We start from the raw sequence: 20,885 nt of genomic DNA on the forward strand, positions 1-20,885 counted from the left end.
TTCAATATACTTATCGTACAAAATTTTAATTAATATAAATATACAGTAGTAACGTTTTAAATTGATGAACTTTTTTTTTTTTCACGGAATAAATATTCAAAATGTTATTTACTAAAATTTTACCGAGTTGGTGGATTATTTTTACGTCGGTAGATTTACGCGAAAAATAAAAAAATGATAAATGAGTGTCATTAAATAATACTGATATTGTAACACATGAAATGTTGATAACAAGTCCGTTTTATATTTTGAATAACAGGAGCTATTTTCCATGATGGTGAGGAAGCAAACTACGAAGCTATGAAAAAAGCACTTACGACTATAAATGAAGAAAATGTAGCGCCGAGTTTTAAACTCGAACCGATCATAAAATGGGTAAACTCAAGCACCGACAGCTTCAAGACATCGCTTGCAGGTATAAAGTACCATAAATACTGATATACTTTCTTAAACCAATTTTTACTTTATTTTAAACAACTTTTTTATTATATGTATATATATTTCCATAAACATATATCTAGAAATTTATGTATAGCATGTCACGTATGAAATAAAATTTTTTATAGCATGTAGTCTAGTGGAAGAAGGTGTTGCCGCGATATTCGGCCCTGGTAATCCTCATACACGCAATATTGTCTCGAGTATCGCATCGAAATTTCAAATTCCTCATATTGAGTATTCATTCCGGCGTATGGACGACGTTGAAGATTCTTATAATACCGTTCGCGCTTATCCCGACAGCGAAAAAATTTCCGATGTAAAATAAAATAATTATTAATCAGTACTTTGACTAAAAAAATTTAAAAAATAATAGACAAAAAAATGTATTTAGGCATTGGCTGTCATGCTGGACGCTATGAGCTGGTCGCAGTACACGATTTTATACGAAACAGACGACGGATTGTCACGACTGCAGAAACTTTTGTGGAAACACGGGCCCAAAGACTCGCCGGTGACAGTCCGTCAACTGAAACCGACATACGAAAAATATTCAAGTGAACCAAACTTCCGGCCGCTGTTGAAAGAAGTCGAAAAATCGACGGACTTCGATGTCATTATTGATGCTGATCCAGTACATTTTACTACCATTGTTAAACAAATGCACGAAGTTAAATTACTACGTGACTATTATAATTATTTCATTACGTCACTGGTAATTATGATAGTATAATAATTATTATAATCACAGTTATAATTATTATTGTACTAAATAATTTTAATATTCATTTAAATTATCCATTGTTTACGTTTTTTTTTTTTTTTAGCATATAGCAAAGGAAGAAATGCTTCCTGCACTCAATGGGACGGAAGCCAATGTCACAGCAATACAAATAATTGCTGACGAATCGTATGAATTACCGACGGTAATTTTAAGCTCGTAATAATTTTTTTTTGTTTTTACTGCACTTGATTTCCCGCTAAATTAATCTTACAAAACGAAATTGAGGCTCAGATAAATTTCTCCAGTACACGAGAAAAAAATGGGCGCTGCAACAGGACAAAATCCTGTTGCAGCAACAAGATTTTTCCTGTGGAATCAATAGGATAAGGAACAAATTTCATATACCAATTTTTTTGTCAGTATAATAAAATTACAAAATTCGAAAATAGATTCAAATTTTGAATGAAAATTCCAATTTAAAAAAAAAATTAACTTTGAATACAAATTTGAATTTTTTTCCAACTTTTGAATTTTTTTTCAAATTTTGAAATTTCATTATACGGACAAAAAAATTAGTACATGAAACTTGTTTCTTATCCTATTGATTCCACAGGATCTTGTCCTGTTGCAGCGCCTATTTTTTTTTTCCGTGTAGGGACGGGTGTCACAAAATTAAAAAAAAATATGGAGCAAAATGGGTTCCTCTAAAAGAATGAATCTTGACAAAGACTTTTGTAATAAAAAACAGTAAATTTTATCGATCTCGAATCCATTACAAGCTTGAATTTTTTTGATATAATTAAGCGAAAATCAACTAAGGTACCTGCGGGAATAGGGCCTAGCTAAGGGAGATTTTGAATAGAATCGAAAATATTGCATTTAATTATCGAAATGTATCATTAATCTTTATTTCAATACATTAGCCATAAAATGTAATGAAGTAATGGTAATTTTTACCATAAACAAACAAAAAATTATACTTTTGCAAAAACCATACGAATAGGCCTTATTTCACTACGGTAGGGTAATAAGGCATACGGGTTAAACAAACTGGAATAGTTTAACTATACTTAATAAAATTGGTATTAGAGATGAATCATCACTTAAATTTAGCAACAATACTTTTTAAGAGTCAGAAGACTAGATTGTTTTTTATAATTTCTTCTGCGCTACGATAGCATATGACGGATGATGAAATATAGAAGACAGGGAACGTGGTATCGGGACTCTATAAATATGTAGTAACATCTCTATGCAAGACCCTTCTACTAGAGTAGCCTTTAGCGGAGGCGATTATTTTAAATATAATTTGTATCATTTAGGCCTTATTACCCGCGGGTACCTTAATAAAAATTTGTATGACTGAATTGAATTTAAACAGACTATGGTAGGCCCATTTTGCCCCCTCTATTGTTTGTTGTAATTAGTCTATTATCTCATATTCAAAATGATCATTTATTATACAAAGTTATCCTATTACGCAATAAGACGATTACTAGACCCTTAAGTGTACTTAGCAATATAATAACTTAATTAGCTTTCCTACATGAGAGAGCTCAAGTGCTACTACTCCTACATGTACGTAAACAATCATCCCTTATCACTTATCCCTTTAATAATTAACTTACAGCATGTATGCCGACGATACCCAATTTATCTTTATTGTTATTATTACTGTCCTTTTGGCCTGTCAAAAAAATATACCGCATTATTTGTAAATAAATTTTTGAAGATATAGTCCGTGGAAATTTAATTAAAAATTTAACATGTATTCTAATTTAATTGTGATACTTTAAAGTAAGTTTGAATTATGAATAAATATATAAAATTTAATTGTTAAAGAGATTACTAATTATTGAATATTAAATTAGTTAAATATTTAATAGCAGCAACAAGTAAAAGGTAAAATTAATTGGTATCTTATTAAATTTAGGTAGAGAGTGCAGTTCTCTTTGACTCTGTTTTACTTTTCCACGAGGCACTTGAGGTCCTGCAGAAACGTTTGAAGATCAACGGTCATCATCTATTGACCATTAAGCCCGAGGCACTTTCCTGCGCAGACACGGAAACTAAATTTGAAGCAGGTCTTAATTTGACCGAGTTGATGCGCGAGGTATCTAAATATCAACCAGCTAAAAATATTCATCTTCATCTTATCTTGTTCTCTGTTTGTGCATGAGAAAAAGAAAAATACATAAACCGCGTGAGCTACTTTGCCGACTAACGTCAAAAATGATACTCACTGATCTGATCAATACTGTAGTTTTCTTAGACTACTGAATAATAATATTAACACCAAGATAGCGCTGTTTGTATTTCATATTACAAATTTTTAAAGTCATTTTACATAATTAGCAATTTTTTTTACGTTTCAATCATTTAAGTCATTATGGTCTCTATATAATTATATTGAGTCTATTCAAAATATTCTATACATTTTTAAAAAATTCTACTCACAATACAGATCTTAGTTTTAATTTTAAAGAAGTCTCAAAATTTTATAGAATTTTCTGATTAAAATTAATAAATTAATATTATTTATTATTTTTATTTTGTGACCATAAAATTTTATTTTATCGATCAGTAAGAACCCATGTAAAAAAAGTTCATGACAGTGAATTTCAAAATTTGAGACAATTCTGTACTTTGGGTTTATCATTTTTGAAAAGTCAAAAAAAATAGAGTAGAAAAATTTTCAACCTCCAGACCTTGTTTTTTAAAAGTTCTTAAAAAAAGTCAAGAAACACTCATTACTGGTTTTAAAGTTTTTATTTTTTTTTAAATTCTTCAAACCAGCAAAATTTTCAACTCGAATTATCTCCGCTTAAATAATTAAGAAAAACCAGCCTAGAAAGTAATTTGAAATTTATTTTTACGCTTGAAAGTTTTCAAAGTTCAAAAAATTATCAATTCAAAGTTTGGAATCTTCTCAAATTTTGAAGTTTGTGGTTACGAAACTTTTTTGAAAATTTTTAGAACGAATTTTTTTTTTGCATAATAAAGTCAAAATATGAGAATATTTTTTACAAAATTTCCATAAGCAAAGTCCTGAGTAGTCACTCTTGACCAGCCCTATCGTATATATATCAAAAAATACAATATACTGTGCAGATATCATCGAGTGGACGGACAACAGGTTTAATGAAATTCGACGAAAATGGTGGGAGAACATTTGAAATTAAATTTCAAGAGTATCGGTTAAATAAAGTATTTGAGTCGGCAACTTGGATCGATGGTGCATTGACTGTTATGAGAACGGAAAAGGATCGAGAGCAGTCAGTATCACAAGCTATTGAGCAACGGCATTTTACTGTAACAACTAAAGTTGTAATTATTATTATTATTATTTTTCAATGATATCTACTATGAGTTCTACTATTTTTATTTCATTATGTATTGAATTATGAGTTTGATAGATTTTTATAAAATCTAGGGTGAGCCATGGATCATTCCAGTTCAAGATGGGTCATTGCGCGGAATACAAATCGAAGATAAGAGATACGAAGGTTACGCTGTCGATTTAATTTACGAAATCGCCGAAATTTGTAAGTTCAAATACACATTTCAACTCGTTCCTGATAAACAATTTGGCACACTAGATGAAAACACTAAACAGTGGAACGGCATGATTGGGCAATTATTAAATCGAGTAATCATCAATTTTTTTACTTACACAGAAAAAAAAAAAATTTCGGCGCAAGAAATTTTTTTTATTATAAATTGAAAAAAAAAATTTTCTTAGGATGAGAAAAAAATTTCTTGGTTCAAAAAATTATTTCTTACTCTGAGAAAATTTATTCTCGTTCCAAGAAATTTTTTTTGATTCATAATTCAAAGAATTTCTTGGACTGCGAAATCCTTTTTTCTATGTAATGATGAACTTTTTCAAAAAAAAAAATATTTTAAATTATTATTTTTCTAAAGGAAGCAGATTTAGCCGTTTGTGATTTCACGATAACAAAAGAGCGTGAAAACGTTGTTGATTTTACAATGCCATTTATGAATCTTGGTATAAGTATATTATATCTTAGTCCTGAAGATAAAGAACCCGAACTTTTTTCATTTCTATCTCCTTTTTCGGCGGATGTTTGGATTTATATGGCAACTGCTTATCTCGCTGTGTCTATGATGCTCTTCATACAAGCCAGGTACCAATAATTTTTCGCTCACTTTATTTTTTAATCAGAGTAGATCGGGGCAAAATTAATACAAGTAAAAGACAATGAACGTTGATTTTATTTAAATATAAATTCATTCCGCCACTCGGAGTTTCGGAGTTTTAGAAAAAATCACTCCGCACACTGAGAAAATAAGAAGCTTGTGTTTTCAACGGAGTAATTTCTAAGTGATCTGGATTTTATTTAAACCTGCAGAGATGAAATATATAAACAGTCATCCACTCCGAATATAATCCGCGTTCACTCCTCAATTTTTTACAGTGTAATGATATCAAAACAATTTCAATTTTTAAAAAAATCGTTTTCCCAAAATTCTATTGTACTACAAATCTTTTTTTTTTTTTTTTAAACCTCTAAAAAAATATTCGATTTGTGGCCAAATGCCTCTATTACAATAAAAATAAAATTAAAAAATATAAATTATTATATTTAAAATTTATTTGTTCAAACAGAATGGCACCAGCTGAATGGCATAATCCACATCCATGCGTATCGGAGCCCGAGGAACTTGAAAATAATTTCAGTTTTAAAAATTGTCTATGGGGAACCTTAGGCTCACTTATGCAGCAGGGTTGTGACACACCTCCAACGTAAGCCGAATATTAATTCCACATAATTGTCGTTACCATCCACACAAATAAATTTTTTTACAGAATCTTGCTGTCACAAAAAGTATATCAGTGTCAGTGTCACTGTATTAAGTTATCGCAATAATTAATCCGAAAAGTATTATTATTATTATTTTGTTATTTCTTACAAGAGTTGATAAAAAAAAAAAAAAAAACCAAATATATATATATATATATATAATCCGGATTTTAAAACAGCAATTAGGCTATAACGAGGTAGTATATAGTGTAGAGTATAGTGTTGTGTTTACCGTACATATTTGAGACGGCGGCTTGCCACTTGTTAACGCCTCGGCACGGGCGCTAACTCTTTACTTCCATTCTTTTGTACCAACTGCTATATCTACTGCCATATATATACTCATACTCTACACTTCTCTTTACTGTTGACTACGACAGTGACGGTGTAAGCGACGGCGCAACGCGTGTTTGCCGAATATATATATATATATATATATATATATATATTAGTGACCCTATACGTTTCGCACCCACCCCCGCACACGCACACAGACACGCAATGTTTATATTGTCGTTAATCGTAAACTTCCATGCACACATACTGCGACAAAAAAAGCAAACCTGTAGACTCGTTTGCATACAACCTTTACCCCTTTTTGCCAATTAGCTAATTTACATATATTAATATACATATATGTGTACGTAAGGTGGAAAAAAATATTTTTTGCATGCGGTGAGACCAAAGACATTCCGCGCAACTTTTTATACATATTTATCTTCATAATAACCCACATATATTAACACAATTTAATTATTTATTTTATTTCAATGAAATGAGTCTCTTTATAATTGTTAATTAATTAATTTTTTAAACTTTAATTTATTTAAATATATTTAAGAGCTGGATCAATACGCACGATTGCCGGCTTCTGGTGGTTCTTTGTTTTAATTATGGTATCGTCATACATGGCGAATCTGGCGGCTTTTTTGACGGCTGTTAAAATGGGCGTGACTATAAATAATATTGAAGAACTCGCTGCACAATCAAAAATTAAATATGGGTCTTTGGGAAAGGGATCGACTGCTGCGTTTTTCCGAGTAATTTATTTATTTATTTAAAATTGCTTGAGTGGAGATGGCATATATTTAAAAGCTTAATTTAAACAGGACTCGAATGTCACGACGTACCAAAAAATGTGGCAAACAATGACGGACGCAAAGCCCAGCGTATTTGTGAGCAGCAATGCTGAGGGAGTCGATCGTGTATTGAAGGGAAAATATCTGTATGCATTTTTAATGGAATCCACGGCTATTGAGTACGCCGCCGAGAGAGACTGTAATTTAATGCAAGTCGGATCTCTATTGGACAATAAAGGATACGGAATAGCTTTACCGCCAAGTATGTAAACTTATTTATTTTGATAGAAATTTAATCTATTTTATTTTTTCTTCAATATTTTTATTTTATTGAACTTTATTTTAGACTCTCCGTACCGTACAGCATTGAGCTTAGCAATATTGCAGCTTCAGGAGAAAGGGACTCTAAGAGAATTAAAAGATAAGTGGTGGTTGAAAGACAGTAAAAATTGTACACGCAGTGAGCCAGATGATGGCGCATTGACGATAGCACATGTCGGTGGTGTGTTTTTGGTTCTTGGGACTGGTATTGTTGCATCGATTATTGTTAGTATTACGGAATTTTTATGGAACATACGTAAAGTTGCTGTTGAAGAAAAAGTAAGATTTTACAAAAACTACATAACTTTAGATTTTTACCAAAAATTTACGTGTTAAAACATTTTTTTTTAAGGAGGACCACTAGTGTGAAATTTTCAAAAATTTTTTATATTTTGATAGCCTATACCTTCAAAAGCAACATCCTAAAATTTCTACGTACCATGAACCTCCAGTTATTTAATCGAATCAAAAATGTGATTTCGGCAGGCCAAAAATCACCAAATTTTCGCGCAAAATTAAAAAGTTTTTTTAAAAACTCCGCCATTTTACTATGTTTGAATTTTTTTTCTTAGCCTGAGGGTCATGGTACGGAAAATACCTTCTAGTTTAATAAACTTTCTGGTTATTTGATTCCATGCACTGCGGTCGCTATTACTGCAGCAGTGGGGGGACTTTTTTTTTAGCCTCAGGAGCTGAGTTTTAAATTTCTTTGTCCAAAAATTTTATCCCGTATTTATTAAATGCCCACAAATGTATCCTTTAAACATTGAAACATTCCATTCAATAGCTTTCTTTAAAAAAATTTCCAAAAATGATATTTTTTCAGGCGGTCACATGTGACCCCCCTTAAATGTAGAGGAAATAGAATTTACAGAAAAATTTATGAACTGAAAGATTCCTGCTATTTTTCGCGGGTCGCAATGTCCTACTTTTCGCTCTAGGTCTGTAATGTACTATTATATTTTAATTACAGATAACTCCACAGGAAGCACTGAAGGCTGAATTAAGATTTGCAATAAATCTATCACAAGACACTAAGCCCGTCCGAGTATCTCAAAGTACAAGTAGAAGTACATCAAGTGAGGGGTCATCTGGGACGAATAGATTTACAAGAGCAGCGTCAGCTGCCAAATCATTTTTACGTCTCGATATTATTGATAAAATTGAGTCACAAAGCAAAAAAGAAAGTACTCCTACTAGCAAAAGTAATAAAATAAAAGTATAATAAACAAATTATCGACTAACTAACGTGTTTACAAAATAAGCATTTCTGTTTTTTTTTCTTTTCTAAATAAATTTAATAAAATAAATAAACTTCGATAAAATTATTTACCCGATGCCGATTGTACCGAAACCAGCCAAGTATGAAATATGTTTACCTCCGACAATCGAATTGTCAGATGATAAATATATGTAGCGTATTGAGTTAAATAAGAGGAAAAATAAAAAAGTGAAAGCTTCGCTGTAGGTAAAGCTAAGGGAAAATTCGTCTCAATATTTAGACTAGACTACAAAAAAACATTAACGAAGCATACCATTGGCTTAAAGGATTTTCTGACTATACCACGAAATAGATCTTTTACTTCTTTATCCCAACTAAATTGTATATATATACTATAGTAGTAACTAGTCACACAGTTGTAGGCATTTGGACGCACCCCTGGAGCTCTTGGAGACAACTTTGCGGCATCTTTGAGTCATTATTGCCATGAACAAGCCATATCAGGCATCACTAGACCCACTAGAGATGAAACTAAACTCAGCTGTGTGGCATCAGACCTCACGGATAGATAGACAAGGATCAACTGCGACACAAAAGACAACACTGAAAGACTTACTACCAACTAGACACGGTACATGTTACCTACCAATTGTACCTGTACTTTATACATATAGATATACGACCTGTGCAGTAGTAGCCGCCAGGAGCATCAAAAGAAAAGCCAAATAGTAAATCCAATCCATGGGTAAACGAATTATTCGCACCACCAAACCCCTGCGGATGTCGCGGAAATTTTTCATTTAAGTTTGTCCTCTAGCTCCACTCTGTCTATACCTTTTTTTTTTTTTATTATCCTTATTCTGTCCACTGGCTAACAATATTAGCTACGCACATTTTACTCTTGTCCGGATTATTCGCTCACCCTAAATCATTGTTAATTTATACTAGTACTCCGAAATAAAATGGACGACGACTTCGTGGAATGCGCAAGAATTAATACCAGCTAGTGATGGCTATTTATCAACAGGATTTTAAAGTAATAAGCAGGAATGCGAATGATGGATTCATTTTTCAATGCCCGAGGTAATCGTTAGCTAATATATATATATTTTTGAATGTAAGAAACTAAAATTGTTTCCATCAACTATCAATCGTGATTTTGAACCCCGAAAGTTTGTACTTGAGATTAAAATGAAAAAAATGATACATTACTTTTTCATTAATAATTTTACGAGCTTTCAAGACGGTGATAAATCGAATAGAGGGCGAAAAGGGCGACTACGTGATAATTTTGTTTCAAGGACAAAAAACCTCACAAGACGGTAAAAAATTGTAATCTATAATAACAAAGTAGAGAACAAGAAGCGTGAGTATTTCTGTGGAAATGAAAAATTTTTGCAATATTTTTCACAACACGTCATTTAAATTTTATTACCTCCTCAGACACAACACAGACACTCAATCAATCCCATCAAAGTTATTATACAAAATAAAATTACATATATAGCTGCAAAATACTTCAATACCTTATACGCATCGTGTCGATTGAAACTGAAAATATTTTTTAAAAAATATTGAAAAAAAAAAACTTTACCGCCAAATGATAAGAAGACTTTTAACGAGCAGAACAAAAAATATTCGCAATGAATTATTTTTTTAATCGAAATTTCAGCTCTCCAATTTGTACTGGACCTTTTCCTAATGACGATAATTAATAATAGATAAACAGAAATCCCATGTACGATTAGCGCGTAAGCTTTGCTCATTTGCGTTTGTTGATCCTTTAAATAAAAACCCGCGCATATGTGCGGTACCTCCTGGCTTGTATAATGGCCTCGGCTTCCCGGTATTTCGCCCACTCGACCACGTCATTTTCAGATAGCTATAATACGCACAACTTCTATTCATAACCGGTGAATCAATTACAATGATTCGCACTCTGCATACAAATTATTATTATTATTTATTGGTAAATTGATTTAAAACCTCTAATAATAGATATGATTTACTATCGTTAATCATTACTGTTATCGTATGTGTGCAGTAAAAAATTTTCGGAGTGAACGTGGAGTGGATGATTTTTTATTTATTTAATTTCCTTGGAGTGAATTTCACTCCGAAGGGGAATTTTGGAAAATATTAATTATAAAAAAAATGACTAATGTAGTGAGCTTAGGTCTTTGATATTTTGACATTTATATCGAGTACGGAAATAATTACGAGCTCCCTGAACATATATTCACGCCAAATTATTTTTAAAAATTATAAGCAGCTGATAATAAAACTTTAACAAATATGATTCCACTGAGTCATAAACTGTCGGATGACTTACATCAACCATACCACGAGATAACATTTCATATTGTACCGAAATATAAAATATTCCCATAAAAACTATGTCACTATAGCTATTCAATAATTTAATATTTTCACTATGTATTATATATATGAAATTATAATTTAGTGAGTTACTAAAACATTTTATAAATTAAAAACATAATATTTTAAGTTTAATTATTAATATCTGAACGAATTATTTATTGAAATAATTATGTTTCTAATTAACAGCTGTTTCTATTAAATATAAATTTATTTAAGTATTAAAACTCCGGACCGGAGTGAATGCGGATTGAAATAAAATCCGCGTCACTCCGAAATCACTCTGCCCATAAAAAAATCCCTATTCACTTCGTATACGGAGTAATTTTTTTTAAAACTCCGGAACTCCGAGTAACGGAGTAAATTCAGATTGAAATAAAATCCGTAATCACTCCCGATTTTTTACAATGTAAGTTTATATCAATGCGTAAATAAAATTTTATTTTAAATACTGAATAAGACTAAGTGGTTTTTATTGACTATAACGTTTTATTATAAATATAAATATAAATATAAATTAAAAAGTATATCCTCGAGGAGTCACGCATCTTGTTATATGTATATTATATAGTCGACGTCTTGTTTGAGTCGATAACTACCGACGACGCCAGGACGACGAGGACCTAAACGACGGAGAAAAAGCGCCCTGCTGCGTCAGTCTACAGTTCTAAAAATCTAGATGTCTAATATAACATTTTTTTTCATCTCAACTTTGCATATTGTTAAACCGTCAAAGGGATTCTTTAACTCCTACACATATTTTTCTTATACAGATATATTATTCTTCTAACCACTCATGATGGAACATCACTGGCATTTTAATTTTGACAAACTTATTATATCCTAAATATGTTAATTATATATTTTTTTTAAAATTAAAAGTCAAACAATTTTTTTTAACATTAAAAAGTTAAAAAAATATATTTATCAAATTTTTGTGTTAAAAAAAAAATTAACAGATCTGAGTATTGTATTAAATAGAAAAAAATGTATTTATAAAACGCATTGAAGCAAAGTAACGTACAACTTCTTCTAGTGTAAGCATGTCTTGAAATGAGGGTCGAAAGACGATTCGTCGCGCGTATCTCGGAAGTGAAACGTGAATGAAGCATGAAAGTATAAACGATAAAGGTCGTCAGACTGGACTTAATACCGTTTAAAAAAAAAGTTAAAAGAAACTAGCGCTAAGAAAAAGAAAGCGGGGAAGAAAAAAAAAGCCGGATGTGATAAGATCGGAAATTTCATGGATCCGTCGATAATAATGAGAGGAGGAGCTGGAGGTTGACGGCGAGGAGCTGGAGGAGGATCAAGGAGGCGGCCAAAGATATGATCGACAGAAAGAGACAGCCCACGAGCCCGCGACGTCGGCGTCATCGCCGGTGTAACTGAGAATACCCAAGTAAAGATAGAATAGTAGTCGGCACAGGCCTTAAAAGAAGTCACGAATCCTCTCCTGCTGGTAAACACGCAAAGAATTCCCGGGGCCACGGGCCTGCCATCACCGGACTTAACTCAGCTACTCGACGTCGCTGATAGTTTTGGGCTCGGCATCGCCACCACACTCTTATTTAATTTTATTTCATTTAATTTAAAACTTATATGCATTCGGGTTTAGTTCTTTCTCATCAGCATCCTCTCCTGCATGCCTTATACCTTATTCTATACTTGGCCAATCAAGCCGACCCTACATCCCACATCAGCATCAGCATCTACACAGTCAACTCTCTGGAGTATCTCACTCTCTCGCTCTCTCGTCTTCTTCTTCTCCTTTTTCTTCCTTCTTTTCTCTACTCACTAGCTCTTATCCCAAAAAGAATCGCTTCTGACTTTTGTCGGTACATTTTCCGCCGGTCTTTGAGTAATGGAAGTCGACCGAAATCAATTTCAATTCCGAAATGGCCGAGTATGGTAGTAGGACCGACGACGACAAGGTTCGCCGCTTTTTAAACACTCGTGGGCCTACTACTTATTTTTTTCTTCATCCTCTTGTTTTTCTCCATTTTTTTATCATCATAACCATCATCATAATAAATACATACATTTTTTTACACAGTCCAATTTATACATTATTAGTTCAACAAACAGTTAAAATTTATCCGATTTAATAATTTTACTAAATTCAAAATTTTAAATTCAGCTAAAATTCTCACGCTCCCAGCTAATATCTTTCGTAATTAATTAAAGATCATTAAGAATTTTAAAAAAATAAAAATAATAATAATAATAATAAATAAATAAAATCTGTACGGAATATAAAATAAAAATACGGGATATAAATTAAAACAGATGAGTTTTATATACATTTATAAATACTAATATAGCTTTTAATTAAGAGTCAGCGATGCCGCGGTCTCAATGACGTGAACTCGAAATATCGATTTTGGACGTCCCGTGGTGATGTTAAAGGCACCGCGTTGTATGCTGACCTACTATTACTAAGTCGCCATCAGATTCTCTGTAATGCTCATGTCAGTATCCTTCGTCGGTCATCATTTTTAAAATTATCATTCGACAAGCCAATTATTCTTAAAACAATTATAAACAAACAATTTTATATTTTCTAGTCCACGAAAAATTAAACGTCATTTCTACTCCAAACGGATAAAATCACTCGGAAACCCTAGAACTAATCCAATCCCTTGATCCACCATCACAGACACACCTTTGAAGAAATAATTTTAGGATTGCCTGCGGTTGATTGATCACAGAACGAACAAACATTACTATTCCATTGGTCCCTCACTTTTTTTATTCCTACTTGATATTATTTTTAAAAAATTTTTTCAGTCCATTATACCGATACGCGATCGATCTTCACCTCTTTGTCATCATGACACATATTGTCCTTGACAAATATCTATCATCTTAAATTTTTTATCCGGACATGGCGTGATTTAGAATTTAATTTAATACTTTTATTTAAATAAAATAAGACGAATAAATTAATAATAAAAAAAAATTAGGTAGGTATATAAAGTGTATGGGCACAGTAAACTTTAGTTGCATAAAAGCGTCCACAAGTAGGGTAGTGAGCCGGACGAAAAGTATGAGAATAAAAAAGTATTAAAAAAAAACGCGAAAAAAAAGTTAAAAAGAAATAATACGAGAAGGATGCAGCCATAAGCGTATACAAAGTGGTGAGAAGAAAGAGTCGGGGCGGCAAAGTTCAAAGCGCTGGTGACATGTGACCAGCATTGTGAACCAAAGCTCTCTATACTATGCCTTTATATGCTTTTCTATTACAGCAACGAATAAGCAGCAGCAAACTCTGCTCTGCTCTGCTCTGCTGCTTTGTGCTGGCGCCCGCCGTTGCCCCTTCACCCTCACCTGCTTCATCCAACACACAACTACCCGCGTACACATACTCCCACATTATTATTTACATTTACACAAACATCCATATATATATATGTATATACTTAGATATAAAATACTTATAAGCCCTTTTATATCGCTTGGAACATAAAACCTTTAAATGCAAAACTTCACCAATTAACATCCAAATTTAGCGGTTTTAAATTATTACACGTATTAATTTTATTAATGAACTTGATTAATAATCAATAAAAAATAAAATAAAGATTGGTGTGTATGTGTGTACATTATAGAGGATGAAATTAATTATCTGGCGCCAGGTCGTCCAATTAAATTGAAAACTGGCAAAAAAAATAAATAAAAGTTTGAATATAACCGTCGAAATGCTTTTGAGCAGCTAATTTTGATGGTTTAACTGTCGAGGATATTGAATACATGTAACACACTCTGTAGAGTATAGTTTTAAGAAGTGGTCCCGGTGCGCGGATTATTATTCGGCAAAACTCACAAAACCAAACCGAACCGAGACTTACATTAATACCCGATCTGAATAGATGTAAGCAGACAGCATCCAGCAAACCAACAACCACCGTCCAGAATCCAGCTCTCTTGAATCCACTTGGCGCATTAAAATGAATCAAACTCCAGTACTCATACCCCGGGTTTCTGAGTCCTCTTTATATTGCCAGTAATAACGATAACAATAAACAAGAGGTTTATATATTATTTTTATTCATCCTCATTATATTTATTCATATTTTTTCATTACCATTGTATTTAATTTTCGAAGTAAAAAATAAAAATAATAATAATAATGATGATGAGTAAAAATTTTAGTAACGACGTTTGCTGATAATGTGACGATAACTCGAAGGATTAGTGGACAAATGGATTTAATAATCGTCGATTATTCTCATCATCGTTTAATTTTCCAATTCTTGCTAATGCCGTTAAAATAAGTTAAGTAGTTTTAGTATTCATCGGGGCAAATTTATAATACAATAATATTAATGTATATGATACCAACCACTGAGATTTAGTCCACATATCAGTGGCGAGTGTGTAATAGTGAGTATGTTGTACAATACAATATATAATAGTGTTGTGTTGTGTATAGTATACAGTGTGTAGGTTTCCGCTGTGACGGCGGTAAGATGAAAAGGACGCCCTGATGTTTACATAATAGTGGTCCACCGCGATCCCCACCCTTTCTCAGCACCACCAGCACCAACTCCAGGTTATTCCTTGCCTTCCTCACGCTCTTGTTCTCTCTTTAACTCGTCGTTTTCTCAATACGCATTACCTCATTCTATCTTTACGTGAGCCATCGATTTACCACATCCACATATGTACATCCTTGTACCTATTCACACCACGTGGATGTGTAAGTCTACCCTTGATCTCTCCCACCACTTACCAAACATCAAAAGCGCCGACCAGAGTACCGATGCACACCTGCCTCCGTCACGCGCTCGTTATATACTTCTATCATATCTCTCTCTCGCTCTTATTTTTAAATTTCTCATTGCCCCCCCACTTTAATCTAACATACAGCAAACGATGTTGTTATTAATAAGAAAAAAAAATAAATTATTATGATAAAAATACTAAAATTAGATCCAATAATAACAATAAAGACAAAGATTTCGAAGAAATAAAGATTAATATTATTTTGGGCGTAATTAAAAATTTTTTTTATAAAATAAATATATATATTTATGATAGTGGCGACGAGAATGACCAATAACGACCAATAGAAGATAATAAAAATAATGTCAGAAGCATCATCAGCATTTACTGGGTAGAGAGACGTTATGGATAGCGGATAGTGGATATGACGATAGGGGGTGGGGAGCGGAGTGAGTAAAGATGAAGTAAAAGAGGGGATGAAAGGTGCCGACTGCACTCTAGACTCATCCCAGTATATATATATATATATATATATATATATGTATATATAATTTTCTTGTTCACCTGGTGATGCGGCACGCGGGACAATATTAACCGCCAGAGCTTCATCCTTTTTCTCTTACATTCTTTCTTTATTCATTTCTTTCTTCATTTCTTCTTCTCGTTCAAGAATCTTATTCGCTCACTCGCTCACTCATACTTACAATAATACTCTCATACTCTTGTAGTACTACTATCATTTTATTTTTATCTACTCTTTTCTCCCCCACTTGACAGACTCACTCACTTAAACTACACACGTATATAATATAATGAAATCAACCGCGTATCGCACAGTAAGATCATGGTATACGTCCGTGAATCGTATTGCCGCAAGATTTTTTTGATGAGACCGACTTTTAGGCTTATTATGTATACATACATATAAATATATATCTATATATGTATGTGGATAATAATAATATTGCCTGGTATTTTGGAGAAAGATTAATGAACATCAGCCAGCTAGAAAAGTGATGCTATCTACATCATCACGAGAATTTATTCAAAATTACCTATAGACATACGAGGTCTGGATCGATGACAGCTTTCAAAAACTTATCATATATTAATAATTAACCTTCTCATAGACTGCTATAAATTAATATATATCATTTTTTAAAATCTGCACCGCACTGATAATTAATCAAGTGTATTCAAAAAATTTATTTATTTACACAGAAAATAAGGATTTCTTGGCACAAAAAATATTTCGCATCATGAATTGAAAACAAAACTTTTTTTAAAACTAAAAAAAAATTTTTTTTTATTCATAATGCAAAAAATTTCTTGGAGCTAGTGAAATTTTTTTTCCCGTAGAAATGATTTTTCGTTTCTGTCTATTTGTTTAATTAATTTATAACAAATAATGGTGGTATAAATAATAATGATAATAATAATCGATGGTTAATATAGAATCGGGCGTATTCGCGAATTTATACGGCGGATTGATTCATATAGACATTAAAAAAAAAGAAATGATTATAATAATAAAGCAAATAAAGAAATAAAAAAGATATAAATAGTGGTACTGAATATATATAACCGGGCATTTACACTGGTATTATACATTACGAAAAAGAAATCGAGACGCCATTCGCGTCGTAAAGTCGCCACAGCATTAATGCGGCTGGTCGTTTATCCCAGATTTTATAGTTCTTACCCCGCGGCCCCGATTTAATGTAGCCCGAATGAAACGACTACTACTCTGTCTCAGCCTCTTCTCTTACTCTACCAACAACAACAACAACGGCAGCAACAACGACCAACAAACAGCCACCAACTACCTTTAGAGTAGTGAGAAAGACCGAAGAAAGCAGCCGCTCTTCGAAAATTATCATCGCCGCTAAAAGTGCCGCGATGTTCGTTAACGATTCGTGGATCGTGGTTCGGATCTCAACGACGACGACTGCTGACGATTCCATACTAGTATTTAATGCGGTGGCGAGTTTCAAAGGAAACCGGAGAAAAAGATTCAATCTCCATATGCCATTTATTTATTTTTATAAATAATAAAAATATTTAATTACCTCATTATACACCTTACAACATTATCTGAATAAAATTAAATATCCCCCTTGTTCCTTTTCGAGCGCGATCTGAATCGTTTCTTATGCTGATTAAATGATCCAGTGTTATTTAAAAATAAAAATAGCCAATCGATTTTCGAGCAACCTGGACCCTCCCCTGAACACGTTGTATTTCACAGACGCACAAGACCGCCGATACAAGTATACCCGGGACTCATCACCTGATTGGCTGATATCTTGGAAGATTTTATTCTTCCGAGACCTCGGGCAGTCAGCTGACTTCCCCGAACAATTGAGACAACGTTATTCAAAGGTCTTCTTTCGGCCATAAGTCCATCAGATTTCTGTTACGCTGCTGACAACTACAACTTATACAACCACCTAGTGACAAAACTAATCAATACTCGTTTTTAAGGAAAGACGATGAATGCAGAATGAAATAGAACGTAGAAAATTTCCATCTTCTTTTTATCATTGCCGCAAATTTGTATTGACAATTAGTTGGATAAATAAAAAATCCGAATTTAAATGAATTTCTATTTACGCGGCAAACACATGATGTATCTCCGTATGCAGCAGCCACGGCAGCAATCATACCTCTCCTCTTTCTTCTCACCGTGTGTGCTACTAATGCGGTATGTCAAGCGTTCAGCGCCTTTAACGGCGCGCGGTGTAAAGCCGTTCTTCGTATATTATGGCAAAGGTGCCGAAACAAAAAAAAAATATATACCTTTTTTATTTTTTAAATAAAAATAAAACGCTAATAAGTTAAGTTAAGCCAAGGGGTTTTATTCTACTCATCTTGCATCGACATGTGCTACTCGAGCTACATTTACAGTAGAGGTAATGAAAACTTGAGATTATTACCGTTGCAACACATTCGTAACTCAAAACACGAAAAAAAATTAAGTAACCATTTCATTGGTTAATTAACCAGGTAATAATGAGCCCCGATTGATTAACAATAATTTACAGTGTCAACAATTGCGTGCGCGCGCGCATCCGCGGGCTTCTGCTGGCCAATATTTAAATTTGAATTTTGAGTTATCGAATATTAAACAGAGATTTATAAATGAATATATTAAAAGTGAACTACGAACTGCGATCAGCGAGGTCAGAAAACAGCACCTGTGCTACTGAGGCGAACTTAATGAAGATTAATGATATCAGTCCGGTAGCCACAGCAGGACCTCAGTAGGCGGTCGCTTGTTCCCATGCGGCAAAAGCCTTATTGTCATTATACGCGTATCAGTGTCCCCTTACATTATTATATTATAATACTAAAGTGTAGGACGTCCAGACTCGTAGTACAGCGTCAGTAAAAGTAGTGTAAGGCATATAATAGTTTAAGTCGACGATTGGGTAGACGAGGATTCAAGTGTACAGTGTAGAGACTTAACACTATGTTGTATTGCTAGCTTTAGCCAGAGGCCTCGGTAAACGTGCTTATAGAGCAGGAGGACCAGGGTCGTAGCGAATCGCTGCAATCCTAAGAAGAAAGACCAGATGAGAGAGAAAATATACATATATATATATATATATATATATATATATATATGTATATATTTATATAGAAAGAGGCTCAGGCTCAGGTTATATAGTAAGGGTACGAGTAAATATATAAGGTTTAAAAGTGTAAGAGAAAGATGAAGATAGTCTCATTGTCGTATACAAGTTGAGAGAGAAAATAAGACGGAGACTCGCGACAAGTTCACCTGCGAGCGAGTTGACTCTCTTTTGTCGGCACGCTAACACGGGTCTGTTTCGGTGCTTTGATCTTTGTCCGTGCGTCTTGATCCGCATTGACCAAAGAAAATAAATGAATATATATATACATATATATATATATATATATATATATATATATATATATATATATATATATATATATATATATATATATATATATATATATATATAGAAATTAAAATTGAAAATTAATAAATATCCTTTATGAGTCAAGTTAAATAATTAACCACAATTGTATAATTTATTTTGAAATACTTAACTATAAATAAAATTTTTAATTAACGTATATATGTATAGATATTAAAATGTATAAAAATAACTGTATAGACGTGCGTATATATATGTAATAAGAAAAGTGTAAGGAAATTGCAGCGAGTGAAAATAAGAGGAGGTAAATTTTATTTGTAAAATGAAAAATAAATAAAATAAAGCGGAGAGAGCTAAGGATAAAATGAAAGAAGAGTCGAAGGGTGAAACGAGAAGTAAGAAGGGTAAGCAGCGACGGTCCCGTAGTAAGAAACTTTAAATAAAAGAACCGCTTCCGCAAGTGTGGCACAGACATACAAGACACTGTACTAGTACAAATACAACTGCAGTTTAGTCGGCTCTGCAGTTCTGTCTGAGCATTGTATTGCATCTTATTGTTATATTGTTGTAGCTGTGTTCATGACTACGTACAGCAGTATAGAGTACAGAGCAAGAGAGTAAGAGAGTAGAATTGGCAAGAGAGCCGCTGGATGGTGATTATACGGCTGTTAAACGTTAGTCCGAAGCCCCGAGGAGCAGAGGTGGAGTTGCCAGTGAGTAGTCGGCTGAAGGGATTTCTGTGTGAGTAGGAGTAAAATCTTCCGAAAGAAATGGGCAAAATAACAATAATAATGCAGAGTAGTTCTGTATAAAGACGTTTCGTCTCGATCTTTAATATTTATATTTTTAACTTTGCTTCGTTTAATAATTAAATAGATTACTCTTTTCGCGACTGATGAGAAGTTTATGCATATGATTAAAGAGCTTTTTTTTTCTACTATTAAGGGAAAACGCCCCCGGATCTCTTACACAGAAAAATAAACGGGGCTTTGTTGCACTGATAGAGTAAATGAAAATTTTTCTCGGAGACGAATTAGTTTTTGAAAATACGAAATTTTTAACCCTCCTAAAGTTTAAAAAAACGCTAAAGTTGGTTGGAAGTCGGTTGACGTTACCCCTTAATTAAAGTGTTTTGATAATTATTTATTGGGGATAATTAATCGTTTGATAATTACGCGATATAAATACGTGTTGCATGTGTCGGTTTTTTTTTATTTAGTTTATTTACTTTTTTTTTTATGGAAACTCGGTATCTGTACTGAAGAG

The 20,885-nt window shown here is 32.9% G+C and overlaps 1 protein-coding gene across 3 annotated transcripts in view; it reads left to right on the top strand.

Annotated features, from left to right (window-relative positions):
* The window catches only part of LOC103579584 (glutamate receptor ionotropic, kainate 2), a 235,429-nt gene extending 226,781 nt beyond the window's left edge, over positions 1-8,648 (top strand). For all 3 annotated transcript variants that reach the window (XM_014441749.2, XM_014441748.1, XM_014441747.1), the window contains 13 exons: positions 260-415; positions 567-757; positions 833-1,153; positions 1,266-1,364; positions 3,096-3,275; positions 4,274-4,489; positions 4,596-4,811; positions 5,087-5,310; positions 5,793-5,930; positions 6,830-7,028; positions 7,098-7,329; positions 7,414-7,667; positions 8,362-8,648. In XM_014441749.2, coding sequence (XP_014297235.1) covers positions 260-415; positions 567-757; positions 833-1,153; positions 1,266-1,364; positions 3,096-3,275; positions 4,274-4,489; positions 4,596-4,811; positions 5,087-5,310; positions 5,793-5,930; positions 6,830-7,028; positions 7,098-7,329; positions 7,414-7,667; positions 8,362-8,613 — 2,678 coding nt within the window. In that variant the 3' untranslated portion in view covers positions 8,614-8,648. The remainder of the gene's footprint in view (positions 1-259; positions 416-566; positions 758-832; positions 1,154-1,265; positions 1,365-3,095; positions 3,276-4,273; positions 4,490-4,595; positions 4,812-5,086; positions 5,311-5,792; positions 5,931-6,829; positions 7,029-7,097; positions 7,330-7,413; positions 7,668-8,361) is intronic.
* The last annotated feature ends 12,237 nt before the right edge of the window (positions 8,649-20,885 follow it).

The sequence above is a fragment of the Microplitis demolitor genome, chromosome 7 (assembly GCF_026212275.2).
Source record: "Microplitis demolitor isolate Queensland-Clemson2020A chromosome 7, iyMicDemo2.1a, whole genome shotgun sequence".
NCBI lineage: Eukaryota > Metazoa > Arthropoda > Insecta > Hymenoptera > Braconidae > Microplitis > Microplitis demolitor.